This window comes from Spea bombifrons, chromosome 13, assembly GCF_027358695.1.
Source record: "Spea bombifrons isolate aSpeBom1 chromosome 13, aSpeBom1.2.pri, whole genome shotgun sequence".
Classification (NCBI taxonomy): Eukaryota; Metazoa; Chordata; class Amphibia; order Anura; family Pelobatidae; genus Spea; species Spea bombifrons.
The window spans coordinates 19364598-19391522 of record NC_071099.1 but is presented as its reverse complement, the minus strand read 5'-3'; the positions used below and the strand labels follow the sequence as shown (position 1 = coordinate 19391522).

General features: G+C 41.3%; 2 protein-coding genes across 4 annotated transcripts; both read right to left on the bottom strand.

The window, feature by feature from the left end:
* Positions 1–480: 480 nt before the first annotated feature.
* On the bottom strand, positions 481–9075 carry PABPC1L (poly(A) binding protein cytoplasmic 1 like). Of its 3 annotated transcripts, none has more exons than XM_053453605.1 (14): positions 8883–9075; positions 7480–7673; positions 6912–7027; positions 6697–6836; positions 6393–6487; positions 4419–4556; positions 4103–4198; positions 3623–3905; positions 3027–3104; positions 2773–2895; positions 2312–2445; positions 2005–2098; positions 961–1091; positions 481–775 (listed from the first exon to the last, which is right to left on the bottom strand). In XM_053453605.1, exons 1-14 carry the CDS (start codon positions 9073–9075, stop codon positions 695–697), a joined length of 1896 nt encoding a protein of 631 aa, XP_053309580.1. In that variant the 3' UTR covers positions 481–694. The 3 variants fall into 3 exon arrangements, with proteins under 3 accessions (XP_053309580.1, XP_053309581.1, XP_053309582.1); XM_053453606.1 differs by having other exon boundaries at positions 3027–3117; positions 3639–3905; XM_053453607.1 differs by having other exon boundaries at positions 2005–2089; positions 3027–3117; positions 3639–3905.
* A 4447-nt stretch (positions 9076–13522) lies between these two features.
* On the bottom strand, positions 13523–22772 carry YWHAB (tyrosine 3-monooxygenase/tryptophan 5-monooxygenase activation protein beta). Its single transcript, XM_053452843.1, has 6 exons — positions 22618–22772; positions 18281–18582; positions 17267–17390; positions 16525–16688; positions 16041–16136; positions 13523–15183 (listed from the first exon to the last, which is right to left on the bottom strand). Exons 2-6 carry the CDS (start codon positions 18572–18574, stop codon positions 15127–15129), a joined length of 735 nt encoding a protein of 244 aa, XP_053308818.1. The 5' UTR covers positions 18575–18582; positions 22618–22772; the 3' UTR covers positions 13523–15126.
* Between the last annotated feature and the right edge of the window lie 4153 nt (positions 22773–26925).

The following is a 26925-nucleotide window of genomic DNA, read 5'->3' as shown; positions in this document are numbered from 1 at the left end:
AAATAAATTGGCCAGAAAGCAATATGCTAGAATATGGTGTGGTTTGGGAGGAAGGGGCAGGTAGGCAAGAATGTGGCAGCTGTTGCAGCCCAAAATCTACATAGATCACTGGTCCAGGGCCACCAGCCATCGGATTTCTTTCTATTGCCCTGTGTAAGACGGCACGCGCTCCAGATGTTCATCAGTTCCATCATTGCACAGACATTCTTATTTAAAAGGTAAATGATGGTGACCGTATTCTTGTTTGGGTGCCATTTGGCGGGGGCAGCCCAACTCCCTATTTCGAAGCACCGGATGCCTACAAACATTTGGGGTCCATTTGAGCCAAGTTATCATTTTACGTGACCAATCAGTTTTGAGCAGGAAATTACATGTACAGAAAGAACAAAATACACATGTATAAGATGTTATCGGAAAGCTTATTATCCCCCCCTCCCCCCCAAAAAGCAAAAAAAGTTTGCAAGTTTTTTTTTATTAATGCACAAAAAAACCACACAAAATTAATTTTTTGTAATTAATAGTCGCCATGACAGAGGCTTGATCCTAGAAATACAATTGATTTATCGTACATAATATCGCTGACACACATAAACATAAATAGGACTACATACAATATCTTGATGTTCTTTGCGCATCCCATAGAAACTACCAGTTTAAAGAACATATGTTACACGTTATTAATGTCATGGATAGATCATATGAGAGATGGCGTTCCACTTTTATGAGACCCCTCCTTAGCATGATGTGCTTGCAAAACTGCTACAGCTTCTTCTACCTATTGATGCAAAATATAACCCGATTAGGATAAAACTGACGTACAGTGTATTTGTAAAGTTGTAAGAAAATTGTATATTGTAATGTAAACGAAAACGTAAACTAGAGGGCCGGATGTAAGGAAGTATTTTTACAGGGTGTAGACTAGGCCTGAAAGAGGAAGTCAAAATACACGATTGACTCTACCTTTGAGTGAAGAGATTCCGGAGATTCCAGCATATGAAGCAGCTCCGAGTTATCGATTTCCAGTAGCATTCCAGTTATCTTGCCAGCTAACGCAGAATGCATCCGATGGACTAAAGGATAAATCCGTTCACCTGGTAATATTAATGCAGGCAAGTGAGCTACGTAGCAGAACAAGCACCCAAGAAATCGAACTTTTTATTTAAAGAGCACCAGCAGATTCTATAACAACGTTATAACGAGGAAAATACAAGATTAACCAACATTAAAAAAAGAAAAACACATGGTACATACTATAAGAGAAGGGGGAAGAAGGCACTTTCAGGTGCACTGCCCATTAATGTATTTATTTTTTGTACAGATGCAACTTTGCAAACCTAAGCTGTGCTGCCAGGTTCTTTTTTGAGAGAAGAAGCTTTTTCCTTGTTTAGTCTTTTTCTAATTGTACGGTCATGAACGTTAACCGAGGCAAGTAGAGCTGAGATGTAACTCTTGGGTTGTTTGCAATTTCTCTGCGCATTGCACGGTCTGACCTAGGGGTGAATTTGCTGGGACATCTACTCCTGGGATTTTGAATGATCTTTCTCGCTGTAGAATGATGGACTTTAAATTGCTTGGAAATGGCCTGATAACCCTTCCCAGAATCATGAGCAACAATGGCTTCTCTAAGATCATGGCTGATGTCCTTCCTCATTGGCATTTTGTTAACGCGCACCTGAATGCTCCAGACCAGCAAACTGCTAAAACATTGGCTTTTATAGAAGTGTGCATCTTGTGCATGTCCATAACAATGTCATTAATAGCAGGTGTAAGTGATGCCAGTTTGTGCACCAAGTTCTAGGGGCTTCTGGGACTGAAGATCCATTGCACCACAGGGCTCTGCTTTATGCCTTTGTAGCTTGCCCAGTTTAGTACTGTACATGAGGCCTGGGGCATCCATGGCCCTTCAGCCATCGTTGAACCACAAATGCTTGGGAAATACGTTTAAGCTGTAGTTAGGTGAATTATGATATAAGTCTAATGCATTTATTTTGGTGTGGGACATACCGAGCATCTGTTTCTGCTCTTGTGGTGGGGCTGCTGCAAGCATGGAGGCAGTTAAGGGTTCTTGACCTTGCATCAGCACAGCAGGCTCCATCACCTATATTAGAAAAACACTTAAAACAGAGCAACACAATGCTGATGACAATGCCTATTTGCCAAGGTTAAGTCACAGTAAGCCAGTTGAAGAGTAAATATACTGATCACACAAAATACTGAACTAAAAAAAATAAAAACATAAGAAACAAACACACTAGGGGATAACCTAAGAAAGTCATCAGGGTCAGAATAAAGGGAAAAATGAATACAGTGCCTGCTGGATGTGCGTTGCGTTCCCCATTTGCTGCATATTTCTCACTGAGCTGGAATACTTGTACTGTGTCATCGTTCGCATGGCGCTTGGGTTAACCTGAGCTCGAGCACCTGCTGTCTGGGTACCAATATTAGCTGCCAAAAGAAACGGGGAAAAAAAAAAAATCTAGTACCTTCATTCGGGCAAATGTCCTGGAACCACTGAAAATCACCACGAACAATACGGTCTGACACTCAAGTTTATCCCAAAGGAATCTATTTGAAGATACTAGGCATCGGTTAGACTGAAGTGCAAAAATATACACTTACCAAAAAGGGGCAAGTCATTCGTTAATAAGGGTGGGTGGGTGTGTTGTGTGTGTTGGCCATACCATTTCTATCATATGGCATAATGCTAAGGCACGTCCCTTAAGCCAGGCCAAATTCCCGTCTTCAATCAAGCTACCTAGAGTGTACACGTACCTACTCTCTGACTCTGTGGTGCAACCCTTGGTACTTGTGTTGAGGCCTGCTTCATTGTGCTTATATTGGAGGCAACACGTCTTGGAGCAACCGCTCGCATGATAGGCGTCGGTGGATGATATTCTGCCGTAATGATGAAAGAGATGTTACAAATAAAACAAACGTACAAGCAAGGTGCACCATTTACAAGCTGCTTTCCTGAAACTATATTTCCGCAGCTGGGAAGCAAAGCAAGTAGATTTGTGCATACTCACGCGGAGGAGGCCTTGCCTGCTGTGAAGACCAATGAGGTGCTGGACGTACAGATGCTATAGGGCTTTGATTATAAAACGCTCTGTTTGGTGGCTTTAAGAAAAAAGGTCACTTTTAAAGGCAAAAAACTCCATCCATGCATATGAAGGTGTAGCAAACATCCCGTTAATGAGATGAAGTAAAAGCTTTTGCTTTGTCTGTAAAGCTCTTACCTATGTAACGTTACTCTTGCCCAATATACAAGTAACTTACAATGCCATTGCTTAGAACATTAGCATTTTCTCTATTTTTTGTTTTTAGTTGGTAAACCGTGCTTGTAAAATAAATGAGAAAAAAGTCCCTATGGAAACAAGTTATTATACCCCGAGAATTATGTCACTGCAGTCGAGATACAAAATGCCACCCACTCCATAAAGTTAATGTCTTCAAAGGAAAAAAAAGGGGAGTATGTTATGTAAAGTGGTATTAAACAAGACATTAAACAACCATGAAAACGAATTAACTGAGGATCCGTGCAGCATTGACACCTGGATTCAAAATCAATAGGATCCCCAGAATGAATTCTGGTCACCAAGTATATATAATGCAATATTTCAGCATTTCTGATGGCTTACCTGTGGCACAGCGGGTAAGAAATAGCTGGTAGGTGCTTGGAATGATCCAACGAGAGGGCCAGGCATTGCTCTCATGGTAGCCAGCCTCTGCATGTATTGATTGGTAAGAATGGCCTTTCTTTCCTCCTTCCGTTGCGCGAGTGCTACGTAAAGAGGTTTTGTACTGACTATTCTTCCATTCATTTCTGTCACTGCTTTTGTGGCCTCTTCTGGAGAGGAAAAGCACACAAAACCAAATCCCTTGCTGTGTCCTCCTTCTGTCATTACCTAGAGCAGAAAAAAATGGTTTGCATGCATTGGGCGTTTTTTTTGGTTTTTGTTTAGGAAACTGTATTAAACAGACACTTGCATGGGGTTGAATGTTGCCAGCCCTCCCTAGTGTGTGCATTATAATGTGTACACACACACACACACCTCTACCACTGTCAGTCTAAGCTCATTGTGTAAAATGTAAGTTGTGTTACCTTTGCACTAGTAATGGTACCATAAGGAGAGAACTCTTTTCGGAGGCGGTCATCGTCAATACCATCATCCAGGTTCTTCACATACAGATTTACACCCTGCAATAGAATAGGCCAGACTATTACGATATTACCGAAACACTTTCCATGTAATATAGAAGCGTCTGACAGATGTCAGTGCTGTACTCTTCATGCAGCCAGGCCTACAGCGCAATGACACACCGGACCCAGAGGATATAAATAAAATGGTCTGAGCAGTAGCTGGGCTGATACCGGACAGGGCCGGGGGACCCATACAGATGTACTTGACTAAAATTACCTGATATCTGCTAATTCTTTCTTGTTTGATTTGTTCAAATCTGCGCTTTAATTCACTTTGGCGTTCTATCCTCTTCTGAGCTCTACCTACATATATCATGCGGCCGTTTAATTCTTTGCCATTCATTTCAGCAACAGCCTATTTAAAAAGAAAAATAGATGTATTTTTAATAGGTGATGTTCAGATATGCATCAGCTATTATAGTCTGTAAAAAAAGATCTGCATGAAATACAGAAACGAAACAAAAAAAAGTTACCATCTAGATGCACAACTGACAAATTCTTGACATGTTTAGAGAATGTAAAAGATATATACCGTATTTGCCCGAAGGGACATGCAGTTTCCCTGAAGGGACATGCAGTTCTGTGAGCCGGGCGGGTGTATTCTTTCATTTAGCCCTGCTGCGGGTAAGCAGCGCTGCAGGGGACCTGGATCCTCCTCTCTGGCAGCAGCGGACGTCTGTGCGATGCAGACAACCTCTGCTGCCGGCACTTCCGCCGGGGCTTCTATGGTGGAGCACCGCCTTGACATAACCTTCTGGTGCTCCACCGCAGAAGCCCCGGCGGAAGCCGGCAGTGGTTGTTTCCTACGCGTATCGCACAGACGTTCACCGGCCGGCCCCACTAGACACCAGGGAGTCTCGGGGTGCATTGGTAAGTCGGGGGGAATGGCACTTCTAGGAAGCAGGTGGGCATCTCTGGGGTTATAAAGCATATTAGGGGCAGAGTGGCATCTCTGGGGTTATAAAGCATATTAGGGGCAGATTGGCATATCAGGGGAGGGCAGAGGGGCATATCTATATCTAAGGTGCAGGACCTTAAAATGGCTATTGGTTTCTGTTTGTATATAACCTATGCTGACTAACTGCATAATAGATACCAAAAATGTTAAAATACATGTATGCCTGTTCATTAGATTAAATACTGTTTTACCATTCCACTGTTTTTTTCTTTAAAAAAGATCTGGCCTCTATGCGCGCAGACAACCTCCCCTTCCGCCCAGCACTTCCACTGGGGTTTCTATGATGGAGCACATGATCTTCCGGTGCTCAGTCATAGAAGCCCCGGCAAAAGCGCCATGTAGCAACAGAGGTTTTCTATGTGCAGACCTCCACCGGGGGCAGATTGGCAAACACAAGGAAATAAACATGCATTTTTCTCTTCGTTTTTATTAAATATGAAAAAAATTGTTTACATGTGAATATTTACTAGTAAAAATTTTTTATCCAATAGGCTTTTCAATTTTTGGGGGGGTCGTCTTATCAAGCAAAGCCTCCTGGGAGGAAAGACATAAGCCAGTAGATCCATGGAACCGACAGGGCATTCAGAACCTCTGGTGTATCTGCAGTCCTTAAGGAACCAAATCGAGGAAGTTTTGCATTTGCTTTGATAGCCATGAGGGCTGTTTCTGGAGTACCGAATTTGAGGATTTTTTGCAAAAAGTTTGTTGCTGAGCTCCCATTCTCTTTGGGGGAGAGAGAGTCTCTGCTCAATCTATCTCCATCGTATTATGATGACCTGCAATGTGAACCGCTGATAAGGCCAGGAGATTTCTTTCTGACCAAGAAAGCGAGGAAGAGGCCCAATATAGCTTATATAGTTTAAGGCCTACATTATATTCTATTAATCTAAAATGACATTTCATCATTATTAAAATGCAAAGTATTATATTGCTGGTTAGTCTATAGATACTATGACACAAAGCAAGCATTTAATATTGGAGTCTTACACATAGTGGCGTCTATGGAATTCATTTTCTGCCTCAAGACTTTCTAAAAAGTCACTAACCTCAGTTACTTTGGGAAGGGGTAGAATATCTGACAATAGGAGTTATGGGTAGAAAGCGATTCCTGTGCAAATTTGACTATCACGCCATTCCATTCACTACATTAGTCACTGGTGAAAAAACTACAGGAATCACGCTTTATACACAATCCTCATTGTTTTAACCAATGCATCCATAAACGACTCATACTTTCTGTGCTTCTTCGTGATTTCCATAATTCACAAAGCCAAATCCCCGTGATCGACCGTTATCATCCATCATTACTTTGACGCTTAACGTGTGTCCTACAAAATACGAAGAAATTAGATTTGTATTTTCTCCTCACATTTCTTTTGGATACAAAAACAGGAAGGATAGGTGGAAGAGTGGACTTGGGTCATTTTTGTTAACCACCATTACTAAAATTTTAATCTAAAAACCTAAATCTAGAAAATCCTTTGCCAGGTGAACCTCTAGGGGAATACGGACTCTAAAGTCCTACAATAATACATACCAAAAGCAGAAAATATTTCCTTAAGTCTCTTGTCATCCATATCTTCTCCAAAGTTCTTGATGTATACATTTGTAAATTCCATCACTTTGGCCCCATACTCCATTTCCCTTTCCCTCCGTGATTTAAAATGTCCTACAAATCTAGGAGAAAATGTATATTTTAGCGATGGTCACGCTAGCACTCGTTGGTTGCACATATTCCCCAGTAATACTCACACTTTACGATCATTGAGCAACATGCCATTCATGGTGTTAATTGCCCGATTGGCAGCTTCTTGAGTCTCAAAGTGAACAAACCCATAACCCCTTGATCCATTTTCATCACAAACAACCTGAAAAAGGATTGTGGACCAACACAATTAGTCAGTTCACTCAATAAAGTAATGTGTGTGTGATCTTTCTGAAATTACAAACAGAACATTCATATATTTATGATCATAAAAGTCAATTTTTAGATACCCTATGACTAACACGGAGAGTTTAGTGTGGCAAGCCTGGGCTCAAATGTGCATAACTGGGGGGGGCAGGTTGGGAAATAAAAAGAAATGCATTTTTCTCAGTTTTTATTCTGCTGTTCAAACATCCAGTTTGTTCATTAAATTATTTTTTTTAAAAAAACGAAAAACTTTCATTTTTTTTAAACCAATTAATTGAAAAAAATAATCGGCAACTAATCGATTAAGAAAATAGTTGCAGACACCAAAACGGTTAAACAGCTTACATTAGAAAAAGCAGCAGTAGAGAATTCCTATTTCTCATTACCATACACCATATTCTCACTTACCTTACAAGATAAAATATTCCCAAATGCTGAAAAAGTATCATACAAGGCTTTGTTATCAATTGACTCATCAAGATTTTTGATAAACACATTTCCTACGCCAGATTTACGAAGTCCAGGATCTCTCTGAGACCACATGATTCGAATCGGCTTGCCTTTGATTACTTCAAAGTTCATTGTATCCAACGCCCGCTCAGCTATAAAAGGTTTTAACAACGAAACATTAGCATCATTTCAGAAAAACAATGTTAAAATGATTTTCAAGTTTTATTTCACATAACTAGTATAGTTATAATTTATGTCTCGCATTCTTTATTTTGTTTAATGTTCATAAAGTGCTTGGAACCACGGATGGAAGGAGTTGTAAGTTAAAAGGGACATCATCCAACATTCTAAAGCGATTTTTGTCCATATGCAATACATGCAAACAAATATATCAATTAAAAATTGTTTGCTTAAATCAATGTACGGTACAGCATTGAGATAATGAATAACTGCGTGTGATTCTAAAGCTATCATCAGCAAATTGACAGCAGATTAGAGCCCATTGGCACATCTTATTTGCCCATTTTCCTGGTTTAAGGACTTGGATGTTAATTTGTTGATCTTGTCTAAGATTCAGGCAGCTTCACGTCCACGTTTCCTGTGCACTAGATGCACTTAGGTGTGAATTATGCTTTTTAATCATTTAGTGAAATAAATAAAGCTGGAAGTTTTTTTCAAGTGCTGGGTCGATCCTTTTGGTTTTTTTAGCTTCACGTCCATCCCAGGTGTGTTTAAAATTTAGGTTTGAATCTTCGAGGCGGTACTAATGTTTGTTATGAATCTAACAATCAAAGGATAATTTTAAATTGTTTTGCAGAATTAGTTTCCATCATCCTCTCTTAAACGCAGCAGCGATTAAGTTTACATCTTGTCCACCCCCCCCCCAAAAAAAGCACCTTTTTTGTCACCTTATAGGGAGAACATCTTTACATAAATGTATGTCACACATGCAGCCATATACACTTCGTGGTAATCTGTGCAGACATGGATGGCATAACTGCATAGGTGCTCTGCTCAGAATGAAGGATAGCGCTAGTAAAGATAATGTGTTTACAGCTGCATTTACTCGTTTCTCTTTTGATGTTAACATGATTGTTGTCCCTTAACTTGATACAACAATACTGATATTATTTGTCAATATTCCAATACAAGCTCTGTTACTGTTATACCAGCTTCCAATGGATATGTTTGTAGAAAGCTCACAAAGCCTCCGTAAGGCCTTCTCCAAACTTGCCAAATGGAAATATATTGTCTAAAAGCACACTTGATGTTGGTAGGATAAGTATTTGCAAATTTGATAAAGTTCTATCGTAACGCAAAGCGTTACAAACTTATACTGTGACATGTCAGCAGAAACTTACCATCAGCAGGTTGCTGGAAATTTATATATGCATACCCAAGAGATCTACGTGTGGAAATATCACGGCAAACTCTGATGGATAGGATTGGTCCTGCCGGGGAAAACTTTTCATACAGCATTGCTTCAGTGACATCAGTATGGAGGTCACCAACATAAAGAGAAGCCAGCGGGTAACCAGCACCAGTTGCATTCATGACTGCCTAAAATTCCAATAAAAAGTTAAGCTACCAAATTGTTATTGTGGTATAAAAAAATCTTTCAGATAGCATGGACCTTCTCAAACAAAAGGAGGAGGACTAAAGCTACCGCCGGACAAATGTGTGCGTGTGTGTGAGTGTGTAGAACATCTATGTCCACAGCAGTACCCAACTTACAAGTAGTAGAGAAGGGCTCCATACCACAAATTTAGTTTGACAAACCACTGATTGCTCAATTCTTCCAGACACAATTATTATGTGGCAGTAGGATACTCTAGACTGTTCTTCCCAGTTACCTCTCCAGTGTTTTATCTATTCTCTGGCTTTCCTTACAATGCCAGACTCTCCCCAACATATTCCAGCTTCAAATGCTCATTACAACCCCACATGTACCTACACATCTATAATCTCTGCACTGTGAACCCATGCCTATGAAGACCTTACTTTGTTTTAACCCCCCCCCCCCCCCCCCCGATAGATTGTAAGCATGCCCTCCAAATGCCTGGTTGGTTCATTTTACAGACCACCATCACTGTAATAGCACTGCGGAATCTGCCCCCACCATCCTGCCTGTCCCATCGAATGTAGGACTCCTAATGGTGGATCCCAAACGTGATCCTTTTAGGAAATACAAACATGTATTTTATTTCTTCTTTGTGTCCTAACGGTATTTGTTTTTACTGTATGGTAAGCGGGATATCTTGATAATTGAATCAGAGTCTACTCGCTCAAGAAGGAGATTTATCAAAGTATTAGCGGTAGCTCCAATAAACTCTCATTGATTCTAACTGGGGATTATTGTGAATATTTAAGTGTGATTTTTGCCTCAGCAGAAACAAGCAGGGACAACTAGATTTCAACTGGGAACACAAACATCTACATCCCAAGAAACATAACTACCACCAGGGTCATAGCTGCCCCAGGGCAAGAAGGGCAACAGCCCCTTACACACCAAGGTGGAGGGGTAGGCTGGAGCCACCAGAAGATGCCCCATGTGCCACGGCCCATAAGAGACTTTAGAGCTGAGAGCAAACTCCAACCTAAAAGCAACCCACCCCAATTTCAGTTGCCCGGAATTCATTGACTTCCAAACTCTCAAAAGTTAGCACATCATTGCTGGAATACTTGTAAGAAAGTACTACTGGTAGGAAGAGGCAAAAGCACCACCCAACATAACATATTTAAGGGGAATTCCTATAAATCATGGGGTTAGAAAACAGCAAATATATATTTACTTAAAAAAATAAATAAACATGAAGTGAATACATTTTTGTCTAATATTACCAATCAGGCACAGTAAAAAGACAAGGGTACAATGTATATTCTTTTATAAACAGGAATCATTTCCCAGAAGGGACTTTAATGTAATAAAAGTAACCATTCAGTCACCCGAAAACAGGTACAAGCTAGAAGTTAAAGGCGGAGGGGCAGCGGAGGGGTTAAAATCGTTTGAACTCTATAGGCAATGACCACACCTCAACAAACCGAGAAATGTGAAGAGGAACATAACTTAATACCACCACCACCGGGAAAACGGCGTCTAACCTAATAATACGGTGCCGAGCCGCAGCACAACGCCTAAACCGCTCTAACAGCCGTGCAGCGGCGGGATACACTCACACACTCCCGCCACCGACCTCTCCAAGGGCCGCCTACACCAATCTCAGTTACGCAGGAGCGGGGCAGCCATAACAACGCCAAGGAAGCGGGATGAGAGACAGTGGGCGGAGCCAGGAAGTTATAAAGATTGCGGGATCCGCCGGCGCCATGTTTATTTTTTATGACTCGTGGGGGTGAGGTGTGGTGGCGAGCGTTTGCTCCTCAAAGAGTTGAAAAAACGTTAAGAATAAAATATTATTATTAAAAAAAATAATCAATCCGTATAATGTCAGAAAAATTAAATATTGTGAGGGTGGAAATTGGTGTTTCTTAATTGACTCTTAATTACAGTTAAACTATAGTGAAAGCCACTAAAAAATAATAAAAAACGGTGTGAAAGTTAGATGACTGTAACTTGGAGGCGAAGGAGTAACCTAACCACTTCAGTCCCAGGGGTTTTTGGTACCTCAAGTCCTGGAGCAAGTTTGCCATTTTTGTGCTATGTCGGTTCAGCGATTATTCTTTTTCTGTGAATAGGGTACCCATGGAAACTATACGTTGCTTTTTCAAGGAGAGCTAGAGCTTTCTTTTATTACCATAGTTGGATGATTAGCTGAAAATTTAGGATGAGAAATTTAGTAAAAACTGGCATTGTCGGTGTGACTGCAGGGGGGTGCTGGGAAGTACCGGAGTAACTGCAATTTACAACCGCTGTATAAGACGCACCCAGTTTTTAGACCACAAATTTTTCGAAAAAAGGTGCATCTTATACATGGGGAAATACGGTAGATGCCCCTTGGGTATTTGAAATGCTTTTACGTTAACTCTTTCCATGTCAAGATTTTTGGGAAGATACAGCGCTAATTTTACATTTTGCTGGAACTGGATGGTTCCTCTGATGATTTTGTTTTTAAAATATTTTACTAATTACATAGTGATTAGAAAGCTGGGCTCCATTGACTTGCATGGTTGAATGCAGCACCTGTATTCAACCTACAAGTGGAGCCAGAGTTCTCTAGAGGGTCTGGAGACCCTCTGGCGAACTTTTCCAACTTTGTTGGATGCGCCACCATCTTGCGAGTGGCAAAATCACTCGCAGTGGCGGCTGTGACCGCTCTCTGGAGCGAGGCATGTCAGCAACACTATTGAAGTTTAGGAGGTGATTGTTGATCGCCTCCCAGATCTTTTAAACGGGTGTACAGTGTATGGCGGATGCTGACTCCCACGGGAAGGGATCAGACATGGCCCACGATGCGGATCTCGGTTCTGTTGCTGAACGCCTGGACATCGAGGCATTCACCTGGAATACAGCAACACACCACATACATTGGCAAAGCATTACCTTACGATTAGGAGCAGTTTAAAGTTTTTTGTTTATTTTTTATATATATATTTCTAGTTGTTGGGGTACAATGTGTTTGGGCACTTGTATGCCCTTTCAATTTCTTTTAAAACTTTGTCAGTGCAACATAATCTGGCATTTGCTGGGTCCTGCTGACAGGAGTAGTCCAGTCCCCTGAAATCTGACTCACTAGTTTATACTTTATAGCCACTCACTCCTACTTGAGCAGCAACTATAGTACAGTAGCACAGTTGGAAGCAGATCAAAGTCCTTTCTTCCAGTAATTATATATAATAAGTTTTATACTACACCGGAGGGGCGCATGTATTCTATGAGATATGCTTGCTAAAGGATACATAATTAAAATATTACACATTTTTGTATTGCTATATTAGTACGGTGCTACTTGTTCTAGAAGCTTACCTTGAATTTGTCATTAGCTGGATCGCCAACATATCAGCCGTGCAATCTCCCTACGAATCACAAAAACACATCCTAGTCGTCCAAGGCCTTTTTTTTTAATGTAATAGTACAGCCTAAAGTGATAAAAGGGTTAACAATACGGCCAGCTCTACTCTCTCATTAGTACAGCCAAACATATTTTTTTTAGCATACGTTAGTTCATTAACAGCATTTTGATTAAACCCCTTTCACTCACTGGGCAAATTACAACCATCCAGTAATTGTGCGCTCCGCCGGACAGTGCCCTGGATGCCACAAAAACTGCATGAATACGGGCTTTCAGCAGTGTGGTTCTCGTGCCGTTACACCAGAGCTGCATGTTTTTGATCATGAATGGTGAAACTCTTGGTATCTACGAGATTCTCACCTGTCTGTGATCTGCTGTCCTGTCACGTTGGTTGCTTGGTTAGCCTCCTTCACTTCTGCCATATGCATTTTGTCCAGTGTTTTATAGTAAATATACATTTTTATTTTAAAAGTTACATTTTCCTTCCCGTCGCATACTTTTATGGTCACTCAATTTCAGCTGCTATAAGCAATATCTAAAAGCCTGCATGAGATTTTTGTTTTCACTGAAACTGAATGGAGAGAGAAAAAATTGCATAGACAAAAAGTTTTGCCTAAAGAGATAACCTCTTAAACAGTTTATTCTGGCTATTTTTCCCATTTCAATTGAGTTATGCAAATGCTTTGTAGGGCGTATCATTTCTAATCGCATAAATCTCTTACAGTGTACAAGTATGAAGATATTTCAAATTTACAAATCTCTTTTGGTTTATAAACTTGAGTTTGCCATATTGTGCTATTAAAAAGTATAGACGGAGCTAGCATTTAGCAGCTGCTTAGGAATCCCCATTTCAGGACGATAGGAAGATCTTTGCCCTAAATGTACGTAAAGTTCATACAAAACCAAGACTTGCATCTAAGATCTGTATCCGAGACCCCTTGCCGTTGCAGAGTATCCACGCCAATATGAAACAGTGGTGTGCCCACCTGTAACAGTATGGGGATCACAGCTTTCATTGATTAAGACTGAACACATTGAACTGATAACATTGTTTATTTATTTTGCTCTTGAATTCTTAACATGTTCCTGATTATTCTGTGTAGGGTGAAACTAGAACTGTTGAAAATACATACACAAATTTGAGTACATCAATAACCAGGTTTTTTTTTTTTGTATTTTGTATATATATATATATATTTTTTTTTTGCTAGACTATTTTCACAACCACGTGTGTGCTAGGTAATAAAACCAACACAGAAGCAAACTTTTAGGCAGAATACTGGTCAGTTAAAAACAAAGCAAAATAGAGCTACCAGATATACAGACAGGCTCAGTTCCACATTCACTACTGCATTTATCAAGCGCAAGTCGTAACTGCACGGTTTTGTTCGGCGTAGGAAATTTGAAAATCAGTGCATGAATCTTGCTTTGAAGCAAACAGATGGACAGACACCTAGAAAAGTTACAGCAAAGTGGAATGATAAAAAAGGGAATGATATCGTGAGACAGTGATTACAAACTGAATACAGTACAGCACTTTTAAATACAATTTACCAATTGTTATTTAGGTACTGCCAAAGACTATCTAGAACACGTTGCTGAATAACTTATCTTCTAACATCACCAATAATTATCATGGATTTATAGGGGGCAACAAGAAAAAAAAAATGCAGTGTCGGGAAGTCTTATTGGAAATCGAAACCAAAGCGGACTGTTCAAAGAGAATCAGGTTTCAACAGAATATTTGTATAACGGATCAGGAAGGGCAAGCAGAACAATGTGCGATAGTTTAATTAAAAAATGTAAACAGTTAAAATGCTGTGGCCAAACAAAAAAAAATATCCAAATTTCCAAGACATTTGAGTAATAAATGGGAAGACCACACACATTTGTCTTATGTTTTAACCGTTTCTAGTGCCAGAAGCATCTTTCCTCCTCGGGGCTGCATTCTCTTGAAGCATTCAAATGATCCCTACACGCTGGCAAGATTAATAAGTGATGTTACGTCACTGTACGATATCTGTATTCTGTCAGAGCTCCTTATGAGTACAACAAAATGTATATTTTTACAGTTCAAATGGTAAGGGTAAGCAATGCATCAACTTAATCACCCCTTAATACTCAAACACAAGACTTGATTGATTGGATTTGTGTTTATAAACTAGGTTTCAATACAAAGCAGTCAATCATAACATTGTTACATGAACGTTCCCGATGTCGTGGTACAAACCCAACTGATACCAGTTTTTACAGCGACTAACGCTCTTTAAATCCTAAACAGAATTGTACTTCGGCTTAATGCTTTTAATATAGTTTTAGTCTTGGAAAATTATTTAGAATTAAGTTTAGTAACAAAATCCAGTAATCACAGTGTTCAGTTAAAAAAAAAATGCAATTACACCTTTTGTTTTTTTAATGTAGGACTTAGAATGCAGAAAGCATTACTCTTGATCGAGTAAAAACCAACAGCCAATTTCCCTTAATCCACATTGTTCTGCTACACTGAGGTTGTGAAAGTTGATGTACTATTCTTTTTACTTGTCGCACAAAAAGGGATTATGTGTGTACAATACAGAGTGACTGAACAACATAAAAAATAAAAAAAAAATAATAATAAAGACTTGAAGCGTGGCAGTGATTAGTTATCTCCCTCTACGTTATCAGCTTCCTCGCCCTGGTTTTCTGAGGTCCATAGCTGCAAAACACAATCAGAAGTTAGTAAACAAATGCATCAATTCCATTCTACCTACAGGACGGTTTAGAAATATAAAGCTCTTATGTTACATTCTCTGAACATCCTGAGTTAACGTCAATGCAGAAGTCCATCACTGTTAATGTCTAGAAGTTTTTGGTGCCATTGTCACACGACTGGTTTACAAAAGGCCCAGAGATCAGATCTTTGCTTGTGATACAGGCACACGTATCATGCCCGCTATACGCCTGGCTTATTCTATTCACAAACGTTGACCACTCACAGAATAATATTAATATGGCATTAATGTTGAATCTGTTTTTCCCTGTGATACTTTAATAAGCCACTAAGCATTTCACAGCTTAACGTTCTCAATGACTGTAAATAAAACTCTCATAAAAGAACACTTAGCTTCCCAGATATGCTTTACGATAACAAAGCTTTTTAAATTCTCCTTAATCCACAATGCGCAGGCTAGCCGACACACTGAAACTTCATACTTTGTGCGTCAGTCTACAGAATACAACATCGTAAATGGCTACTTAATGTGTTTTGTCCTCTGCTACTAATACATGCGTAAAATACTCTTTTACCAATCTGATGGCAATAATTAACCACAGCAACCAATGGGATTTCCATGCTTATTGGACCATTGCAGTGGTTGCTATGGAGATACAACTATTTTCTTTCTAGTAGCATTGCTTCTTATCAATATTCATTATGGTCTCATTGCGCAGGTAATTTATTGCAACCAGATCAAAAATGTCTGTAGACAACTGAACTTACATGACTGCATGTATTGTAGGCGACATTTTACTGTAAAAAGCCCATTAGAGAAACGTGAGCACCATTTTACTTACTGTAAGATTGTCCCTTAGTAGCTGCATTATAAGAGTGCTGTCTTTGTAAGACTCCTCATTCAGGGTGTCCAGCTCAGCTATTGCCTCATCAAAAGCCTGCAATTGCAAACACGTTATTACTCTAAAAAGGGAAACAAAACCATATTTACCATACAGTCTTCGTATAGCTACTTGAGTAAAAATATCTAATTTACACAGAAACTTTGTGTCTTAAAATGGGGAGTAATATACTAGACACGTCTACTGACAGCATGGATTCCCCCTGTCAGGAGGAGCCGGCATCACTGGCCTCGGGCTGAACAATCGTATGCAACGGTGCACTGTTATAGAAGGAAAGGCCGATTGGGTGGTTAGGCATTCCCTTCCGAGAATCCCTTCTGCTCCCCCTGCTGGCTGATCGCACGTATTACAATCAGCAATGCAAACCTTGGCACAAAGACGGTTAAAGTAATGATACGGCTATGAGCATAACAACACAACTTACGGCTTTTGCTAGACTGCATGCTTTCTCAGGGGAATTGAGAATTTCGTAATAAAACACAGAGAAGTTAAGAGCCAATCCAAGTCGAATGGGGTGCGTTGGTTGCATCTCAGTCTTGCTGATTTCAAATGCCTCTTGGTACGATTGCTGAGAGCTGGCTACGGTTTCTGTATTAATAAATAAATGTAAAAAAAATTAAACAAATTATACATTCTTAGGTATATAAGTCTGAAACAGGAATTATTGTTTTTTGTGAAACCAGCTTTACCTTACTGCCATCACCTTGACACTATTAATGATTTAATTTCAGTCTAAAAAAAACGGTCTCTTTCATTTTTTATTTTTTATAAATGTGATATTTCAACAGCTGCATATTAGTCGTTCTATCATTGTTACCATATCCAACCGAAAGGAGACAAAATAACGCCTCAGTCTTAATCCCTTAAAAGTACCCTCTTACTCATGAAAGTCTCTGGACAAAGGGACTTCGTAAGGAGCCACCTTAGTGCGCGGTCTGAGCATTGATAGAGACAAAAATATCACATGACTGCTTACAAACGCAGGCTCCATGTCTGCAGGTAAAGGACGTGTATTAAACCATTCTGTTTTCTTCTATGTAACACTGTATACAGCACAATGGGATTTAATGCCAATATCAAAACAAAACAATCCCTTTAGGACTTATCTTTTAAACAGGACAGAAATGCAAACATCACACTAGACGGGTCGCACAACGAATACCCACCTGGCTTTTTGTCACCAGAGGCTACTTCAGAAAGGTACCGATAATAATCTCCTTTCATTTTCAAGTAGAAAACCTTACTTTCTGCTGGTGTGGCTGATGCAATCAGATATTTATCAAGAAGGTCCTAAAGGAAACAAATCAATCATCAATTTATACAGTTGGTGCATAGCTATGAAGCAAGTTTTGCCAAATATACTGTACTTGCTTTATTATAAGAGTACCCCCTAAACCTTGGACCTTAATGAAAGGAAAAGCCTGAATATAAAAGACAACCTTATGGGGGGGGGGGGATAAAAAAAAAAAGACAAACACTCCTTTTGTTGCTCTCACTTACACTCTTATTCGCTCTCTCATGTCCTCTGTTAAAATCTCCCTACCCTCTCTGCCGACCGCTTTGATGTCCCTTCTTTCTTTCCCGCAGCTCTGCTTTTTTTTCTTGGCTCTTCGTTTTCTCTGGTCTTTTTTCTTCGCCTGCTTGTCTACGAACCATGCCTCCCCAAACTCTTCTACAAAAGAGCGGAACTTCCGGGCACACCCTCTCCCCAGATTTGAGGAACGGGCAAAAGGCTGCCCATGCGGGTCCACGCTTTTGCAGAAGCACTCACAGAGGCCAGAACAATGAAGACTGATTTGCCGAGAAATAAGCGTTTCTGCGCCTCTCTTTCTGCGTTATTCTGGCCTCTCGCGATACTTTTACCACCTACCTTTTGCGGAAGCGCTTTGGGAGGCCTGGTCATAGAAAAGCAGAGGAAGAAAGAAGAAAAAAAAGAAGAGGCAGGGGAAGCGGAGGCATGGAAGCAGTCGGAGAAAAAAGTAGGACACAGAGAGCGAGTGAGCGAGGGACAAGCCCATAGGCTTCGTCGGCTGTGCGGCAGGTCTGAAGTCAGAATAAAAGATGACCTTTATTATAAGACAAGGTTGTTTTTCTGAATAAAACCTCATCACATAATCATGCAAATATGGTATAAAGAAGGCAGCAGACAAAAAGCATTGTATTTGAAGCAACTGCAGTACCAGAACATCCTTGCAAATATCCTGCAGCTCTGCCTCGATCTTCTCACGGTATTCTTTCGCCATCTGTTGCTTCTTCTCATTACCCTCAGTTTTTTGCTCGATGCTGGAGATCACACGCCAGGAGGAACGGCGAGCCCCGACCACATTTTTGTAGGCAACAGACAGCAGGTTCCTTTCTTCATTACTCAGTTCGCTTCCCTGCTCAGTCACTGCCTTCATTGCAGCAGCCATGTCATCATAGCGCTCAGCCTGTTCTGCGAGTTTGGCCTTCTGTACTAGTTCAGCCTTGTCCATGGTAGATTCTTAAAAAAAAAAGTAAATGTAAGATTAGTTACTGAACTTAAAACGACATACCATTGGGCGTAGCCATCTCATCAAGATATTACTTCATAAATGGAAGCACCCTAACCCCCCCCCCAAGTCCCTGTACAGGATGAAGTTTTATGTTTTTTCGGTGTAACTGCTGGCTTTTTGGCTTTTACAGTAACAGGAAGAAGCGATAGTTGCTGCATGCCGACAGCTGATCTAGCGTTATACCTTCTCGTCAGCAGGAGCGAGCAGTTGTCAGATCCATGTTTACACACAGGGAATGGACAGTGACATAAATGTGCACCCCTTAACACCTGCCAAAGCCCCCCCAAAAAAAACTTCCGCAAACCCGAAGTAACTTGTTTTGCCCACGTTGTTGAATGACGTGCTGTTTGCTATCGAGTGTCACAAGTTAAGTCCATTCGTTAGGGCTGCAACTATTATTTTCATAATCTGTTAGCCCAATTATTTTTTCGATTGATCGGATAAAAAATAATGTAATTTTTTTTGCTTATTTACAATAATTTCATGAACAAACTGGATGTTAGAAACAAACAGCAGAATAAAAAAAAGCTTTGAGAAAAATGCTTTCTTGTTTTTATTTCTCAACCTGCCCCCCAGTTATGCACATTTGAGCCCAGGCTTGCCACACTGCCTCCCAGATATGCCACATACCTCCAGATATGCCACATACCTCCAGATATGCCCCTCCGCCCTCCCCAGATATGCCTTATATCCCCTATATGCCTTATACCCTCCGTGATATGCCAAGGTGCCCACTGATATGCCTTATACCCCAAATATTCCATAGTGCCCTCTGATATGCCTTATACCCGGTAGATGCCAATGTGCCCCCAGATATGCCGGTGAACATCTGCGTGTGGGCGTAGACAACCTCTGCTGCTGGCCTGCACTTCCGCTGGAGCTTCTATGACTGAGGAGAGGAAGGTCCCGTTACGCCGGTGCTCCACTATAGAACCACCGGTGTAAGTGCCGGCAGTAGCAGAGGTTGTCTGCGCACATGGCACAGATGCCCACCGGCTGCCAGAGAGGAGAATCCAGGTCCCCTCCAGCACTTACTACTCTCTGGCAGCCGGTGAACGTTGCGCAACGCGCGCACACAACCTCCGCCACTGCTGGCAAGTACTTCCGCCGGGGCTTCTATGGTGGAGCACCAGAAGGTCATGTCACACTGGTGCTCCATCATAGAAGCCCCGGCGGAAGTGGAGGGCAGTAGGGCGGAGGATGTCTGTGCAATGCTGCCAAAGAAGAGGATCCAAGTCGCCTGCAGCGCTGCAGGGGATCTGAATCTTAGTGTTATTATCTGATCTCTACTTGAGGTTGGATTATAGAACGAGGGGTATTTTTCAGAGCATTTGCTCTGAAAAAACCCTCATCTTATATTCGATAAAACTGATTCAACTAATTGATAATGAAATTTGTTGGCAAAGATTTTCATTATCAATTGTATCGATTAGTTAGTGCAACCCTACCATTCATACTAAAGTAGTTCCTATGATTATGAATTACCCAAATACCCCCCAACAGGAAAAGTATTCACATTAAACTCATTTTATTAACATTTCAGATCGAGGGGACCACTGAGATTTGATGCCCTTAACTACGGAACACCTCTGTTATCTATCCAGAGGCTGCAGACAGCATCATGAGGGCAATGCAGGTATTGTCATGCAGAGTGCTTTCCCTTTGTGGTCGGTAAGGAATACAGCAGCACCATAAGCAATATGGGCTAGGCTGCCAAAAACATAAAGATGGGAGGTTATGGGGATCCCCAATTACATAAATTCAAAAATAAGCTGAAAGAGCAAATTGGGCCTTTGCCATTTTGTGTATAATCAAGTCTTCTGCCAATATAGCTGTAGGAGTTGTCAAAGGATATTCAAGTACTCAGGGATGCTTAAAACGGAGACAAGGCAGACGATGTTAATCAAAACGAACACCTGAAAGAAACGTGAATGTGAGGCACGGGTCCGTTTACCCCAGTTAAGTGCCCCAAGTACAATTTAACCCCTTAATGACAAAGCCCGTACGTGTATGGGCTCAAAATGGGGGGGGGACCGCCCATTGTCCTTAAGAGGTTAAAGGAGACTGAAGTGACAGGGTCAAGTTTTTTATGCGCTTAGTAAAATACAGAAAGACATGAATTCAAACTGTCCTGTCTGGCGCATCCCCCCTCACCCTGTTAAATTAAACCGGGGCCTGGATTTCACGAAAGGTGCAAATCACGTCATCATTTTTTGACATTTCGGTATCTGCATCACTTTGCAATCAAGCTTTACAGGCGACTACTGGGTCAGCGAGTCATAGAATGATAAAGACCCACTAGATCATTCACTAATCTCACAAAGGGGGGGATACGTTCCTAATCAAATTACCTATAAAGAGGAACGCAATGGCAGATGATAGGGACGATCACAACGCCAGGTTCAGAAACTGTATCTTACAACTCCATAATATAGCAAAACAAAAATGATAACAGTTGCAACCCATGATGTAAAAATAAAACACTTTCCTTACACTGTTGCCTTGTGAAATGTAACAATAGCTAATACCGCTTCAATGTTAAAAACATTCCTCTCAATCTGGAACATAAGGAGAGTTGTCCCCAGATGTGACACACAGGATATTTTCTATTCGCTGAACGCTATTTTGTGCAACAGATCACAAAAACAAGATGTCATGATTGGTTTGTGCTTCCTGTGTGCAACTCCAGCCTTCAAATAATGGAAGCAGGTAGTGATGTCACTTCCTGTACACGGAACCCATATTCGTACTCCAGATACAGTAAAGGTCTTGCCAACCTTGTGTGTCGTGCAAAGAAGGTTTACGTTAAATTTCACGTTTCGTACAGAAACAGGTTTATCGCAAAGCGGTTTTTCTCTGGTTTGCTGCTTGTTAAGAGCACCAGAAACACGAACAGCGAAATACGATGATGTCAGAGGGTTAAGCTCACACTGCCAGGTGCATCTCGGTGAATAAAACAATAAAATTTAGTACATTTATACCGCTACGCTGCAGTTTATATTCTGCCAAAGTAAATATATAACCTACTGAAAGGTGTGCTGAATCCCCAATTCTAAAGATAATAAATTACCACGGTTACCTGAGAATTTCTCACGCTGACACGCACCCAATTAACACCAAGATGGTGAAAAGAAAGCTAAATAAAACCCATAATGGTGCTTTTATAGCGAAACGAGAATTATCTCCCTAGGGCTGCGAGTCAGAATTCCTGAATGGTGTTTTATAATGACACAACAGGAAAAACACAGAAATGGCCGGCTGGCGGATGACACAAGGAGGAAGTGGCAGCTGCTTTACACACAGAGTGCCCCACACGACTACCCGTCCCCTAACGATTATATAACAAGGTTTATGGCTTCATTAAATATTCATAAGGAAGATCGTGCCAGAGTCGGCGTGTTCCGTGTCCAGGCCTGAAGCGGGCCGTGTGCATCGGGTAGAGTAATCTGCTTAGGCAGAGGAATCCATGTTTTCCTGTTGAGCGTTACGGCAGCTAATAAGACGTGATGTATAAGCCCCCGTTACCGCGATGTACCGTCCCGGCAGGTAAACCGCAGCCTACCAACCCCAATTATCAGCGCACAGCTCGAGAAACGGGAACCGAGATTCTTATTGAGCCCCACGTGTGATCCGGTCTCACGCGTAACATATAAAGATTGGATGCATAATAATTAACCGAATCTAATACATTTCGTGGGTTTCGCCTCCATCGCGGCAGGGCCCACGAACGCCACCCCTCCCCACCGAGAAGATGGGGGTTGGGCACAATTTATGAAATTGATAAATCGACAGTGAAACGGTAACCGGTAGTCTATGGGGCTAATTCTGTTGCTTAAACGCTTAAGAAGGGGCCGATTGTAGCAGGCCGCGCCGTTCGGGATCCCCGCCCTTACGCCCCAGGTGGCCTTAGCGGACCGGAAGCCCCCGGCGGACCCCATTTGCTTTCTAATTTACACCCTCCCCCTTATCCCGACCATCCACACCTGGAATATCACGATCGGATGATGACACTTCAAATGAAATCCGGGCGAGCTCGCCTTCCTCACTGTCCCCTGTCCTGCGGATTCACTGCCGTTCTACTTCCGTTCCAGCCGATACTTCCGCCTCCTTCAAGCTCCGCCTTCTTTCTCCCCACCCGCATAGCAGAGCAGGACTGGTGGCTTTCCCAAAGGGGAAGGGGGGCCGACGGTGACCTCATTGTCACCATGGTAACTGAAAGGTGACGTCAGCGAAGTGAGTAGGGGAGCGGCGTTGGAAGGTGGGGGAGGAAGCGTGTCTGGGCGGGAAGGAGAGACAAGTGTCAGCCTGTGTATAGCAGGCATTGTTGCTGTGAATCTCTCCTACCGCCGAGCCTGTAATCATAGAGCGGGGAAGCTCCTAAAGCCCTTATATACTATTATATGTAGGACTTATATACTATTATATGTACACCCCCTTAAACAATAGGGAGAACCGTGCTGTTAACAGTCATTTATTTTGTTTTTTTTAAAATGGCTCAATCGATCAATACGGCCTTCATGATTATCCTAGTCATACCGCCCAATCCCCCTCTTCTGCAGAAGCAACCCTTATGTGAGAGTGGCTGATATACAGCGCCCTCCATTTATAGCGTCACCCTAGGTAAATAAGAGCAAAGGAGGCTGTGGAAAAAATCTTTCTTGCTTGAGTATATTCCCATTTTTATTTTATATTTGTTAGTACACCTGGGTGACTAGGAAATTGCTTAACTATGACTTCCTGTTTCACAGGGGTATGAATATCAGTGAACACATAGGCCAAATTCCCTAGTCATTCATCACTATGGGTAAGATCAAGGAATATAGCTGTGATGTGCGGCAAAAGGTTATTAGAAAATGGCAAAAGCATTGAAAATGTCCATTTCCACCAGCAGGGCAATAATGAAGACGTTCCAGGGCGATGGGATCAGGTTCTATGGTCATATGAAACCAAAATAGAGTTTGGTTTGGGCACACAGAGAGGTAGCCATATGGAAAAGCACCTCATGCCCGCAATTAAATATGGCAGTGGCTCTTTAATGTTTTGGGGCTGCTTTTATGTCCTGATCTGGGCATTTTGTTAGATACGTGGCATCGTGATGGTTCCGTGAATAAACTTTATTTAGTTGCAAAGTCCTGTGAGTGTGTGGTCTGATTTTTATATATAGATATATATACGCGCAGATCAGCCGTAACAATTTGACCCCCCGCCAAATATTGTGTAGGTCCCCTTTGAGGCATGGACTCTGCTACACCTCTGAAGGTGTGCTGCGGTATTTGGCACCCAGACTCTAGCAGCAGATCCTTTAAGTTCTGTAAGTTGCAAGGTGGGGTCTCCATAGATGCATCCTGGTGCCATGTGTTTTCCGGGTAAGCGATGCTCATGCACCTGGCCATCCATCTGAAGTAAAATGAAACGTGATTCATCAGACCGGGCCATCTTCTTCCATTGCTCTGTGGTCCAGTTCTTATCCTCACATGCCCATTGTAGCCGCTTTCGGCAGTGGACAGGGGTCAGCATGGGCACCCTGACTGGTCTGCGGCTACGCAGCCCTATACACAACAAACTGCGATGCACTGTGTGGTCAAGACATAGCTATTTAATAATAAATAATTGGAAATATGCAAAATGTAAAACAGTTTGTAATAAATTTCATATGCACTTCAACTCATTCAACCCCCCCCCATTGCAAATGCATTGATGGCTTCAGTTGCACTTCGTACCAATTGTCTGCATTGCAGGGGCTGCGTTCACTAGAATGCATCTCCTGTTTGGTACTGTGCATAGATGGCTACGCATTACCAGCCAGCTCCAAAGCTAGCTTCCATGAGATTTTCAGGGGATCTAATGAGACCCCCTTACACGCATGCACAGAAAATGCTGCTTTTGATTTCAATAGGAGAGCCTCCATGTCAGTGAATAACAGAGTACTTACAAAGTATTTTAATATGCATTCTTTGTTGATGAGGCTTTATGTGACATTAAATCATCCTTTTATGTAGCCGTACCCTTCCTGGGATTTATCAAGATGTTTTACCAAGAATTAAAGTATATCATTTTTTATTACCGGTAGGTCCCAGCCCCTAGTATTACTCACGAATTATGTCACTATTGGTGAGGCAGTCAGACAAGTGCCCTTTGTCCCACAACCTCTATCGCTGTCCCTAGGGTGTGTATGGTTGTAAATACTAGTAGCAATATAACACTTTAGAATAGTATTTGTAACTTAGGTGGTATACGTATCAGATATAATGACCACACAAAACATTTTTATTGTTTAAGTTGCAGTAAAAAGTAACATTAACTACAAACAGTGTAATAATGGTATGAGAGTTGCATAATTGTGTAGCCGGTGCAATTGCTCAGTAGAACCCATTCAAGCTCTAGAATTACAATAAAACATACGTAGGTGACGGCGCCCCTCACACCAAGTCAGTGTAAAACAAATAATATAAAGTGTTAACAAATAAAACAAATAATAATAAAGTGTTAATACCAACAGGATTGTAGCTTAAGAGGCCCAAATGTCAGTTGGAAACAGAAGAGACCCTCTTATTTATTTCCGCCACACCCATTGCAAACAGGTGTATAAAATAAGGCATATAGACAGTCATCTCCATAGACAAGCATTGGCAGTAGAATGGGTTGAACTGGAGAGCTCAATGGCTTTAAATGTGGCACTGTCAAAGGATGCCATCTTTGCCACAAGTCAGTTTGTGAAATTTCTATCTTATAGATATGCCCTTGTCGACTGTATGTTCTCATATTGTAAAGTGTCTAGGAGTAGCGATAATTCAGCCTCGAAGAGGAAGGCTTTGCATATAAACTGCCTCTGGAAGCACGGTAAGCACAATCATTTTGCATTGGGAGCTTGATGGAAAGAGGTTCCATGGCTGAGCAGCTGCACGCAAGTTGAAGATCACTCTGCACAATGCCAAGCGCTGGCTGTCAGGTGCCATCCAGGTGCTATCCAAGTCAGGTGCCATCCAATCAACTTCACTGAGGCTGAATCTGAGCAGACAATATATCCCTATACACTTGAGAATTCATCTAGCACTCAGTCCGTTGGCAGCCATGCCATCACACTGCCTCCAGATGATGTGGCATGGTTCAGATCATGAGCAGTTGCAAGCCTTCTCCATACGTTTTTCTTCCCGTCGCTCTGCTGCAGGTTGATCCTCATTTCATTTGGCCAAAGAATGCTGTTCCAGAGCAAGAGTGGCTTTTTCAGATGTTTTTTGGTAACATCTAATCTGGCCTTTCTATTATTGAGTCTTATGAATGGTTTTGTGGTTCAGTGGTGAACCCTCTGTGTTTGCTCTTGTGAAGTCTTCTCTTTATGGATAATTATATGCCTACCTCCTGGGGAGTATTCTTCACTTGGCTGTATGTTGTGAAGGGATTTTTCTTTACCATGAGAAGGATTCTACAATCTTCCACCACTGTTGTCTTCCGTGGACGTCCAGGCCTTTTTGTGTTGCACAGCTTGCCAGTGTGATTTTGTTTCCTCAGAATATACCGAACTTTTGATTTGGCCACTCCTAATGTTCTTGCTAATCTTTTTGATGGATTGTTTCTTTTTTTGCAGCCTAAGGATGGCCTGTTTCCCGAGCATTGAGAGTTCCTGTTTGACTACATGTTGCGGGTTCAAAGCAACAGTTTCCAAATGCGAATGTCACCCCTCGAATCAACTCCGCCTAAATAACAAAACTTGTGTCAGTGTCCAAATATTTCTGTACTTAACTGTATGCAAAAGCAAGGCATCAAAAACCAAAATCACTTTCTGGTTTACAGTTATTTGTTATGGAAATGGAACAATAAAACTAAAAATACCCTCATTTAACATACATTTTTGTTATTTACTCAATGTGCTTTTTATCTTCATTTTTTTTACTATTATTAGACTATACATATTCAATAATAGGTGAAATAATTCTTACTCGCAGTACAAATTCACTGAATAAATGTACAAATTAGGGATTTTGTCTATATTGGATGTGCAAAAACCGTGTAGAGCAACTGATTAATAAAGCAGAGAATGGTAGAAGGGGTTTAATGCTTCATTACCGAAAATTATTCGGCAGCTTGTTTCTCAGCAGGACATTTCAGCACAATGAACTAACGCTGGGAGATATCTCATACGGTGCTACAATAATGGCTCTATATGAATAGACTGAATATACTGTACAATAAAACCAAGTGGACCTCACAAATAACCATAAAAGCAATAAATCCCTTTCCCATGGAGCATGTACAAAATTATTTTTAGCCAAGTGCTGGAACTTGTTTAGAAC

Coding starts and splice junctions, on each gene's coding strand:
- PABPC1L (XM_053453605.1), bottom strand. CDS start 9,075: ATGAATGCAACTGGTGCTGGTTACCCGCTGGCTTCTCTTTATGTTGGT. Junction 7,674..8,882: donor TTTCCAGCAACCTGCTGATG/GTAAGTTTCTGC, acceptor AACCTTTTATAG/CTGAGCGGGCGTTGGATACA. Junction 2,099..2,311: donor ACGCAACGCACATCCAGCAG/GCACTGTATTCA, acceptor TTTCTAATATAG/GTGATGGAGCCTGCTGTGCT.
- YWHAB (XM_053452843.1), bottom strand. CDS start 18,574: ATGGACAAGGCTGAACTAGTACAGAAGGCCAAACTCGCAGAACAGGCT. Junction 16,689..17,266: donor CTCTGGTGACAAAAAGCCAG/GTGGGTATTCGT, acceptor TTATTAATACAG/AAACCGTAGCCAGCTCTCAG. Junction 16,137..16,524: donor CATGCAGTCTAGCAAAAGCC/GTAAGTTGTGTT, acceptor TTGCAATTGCAG/GCTTTTGATGAGGCAATAGC.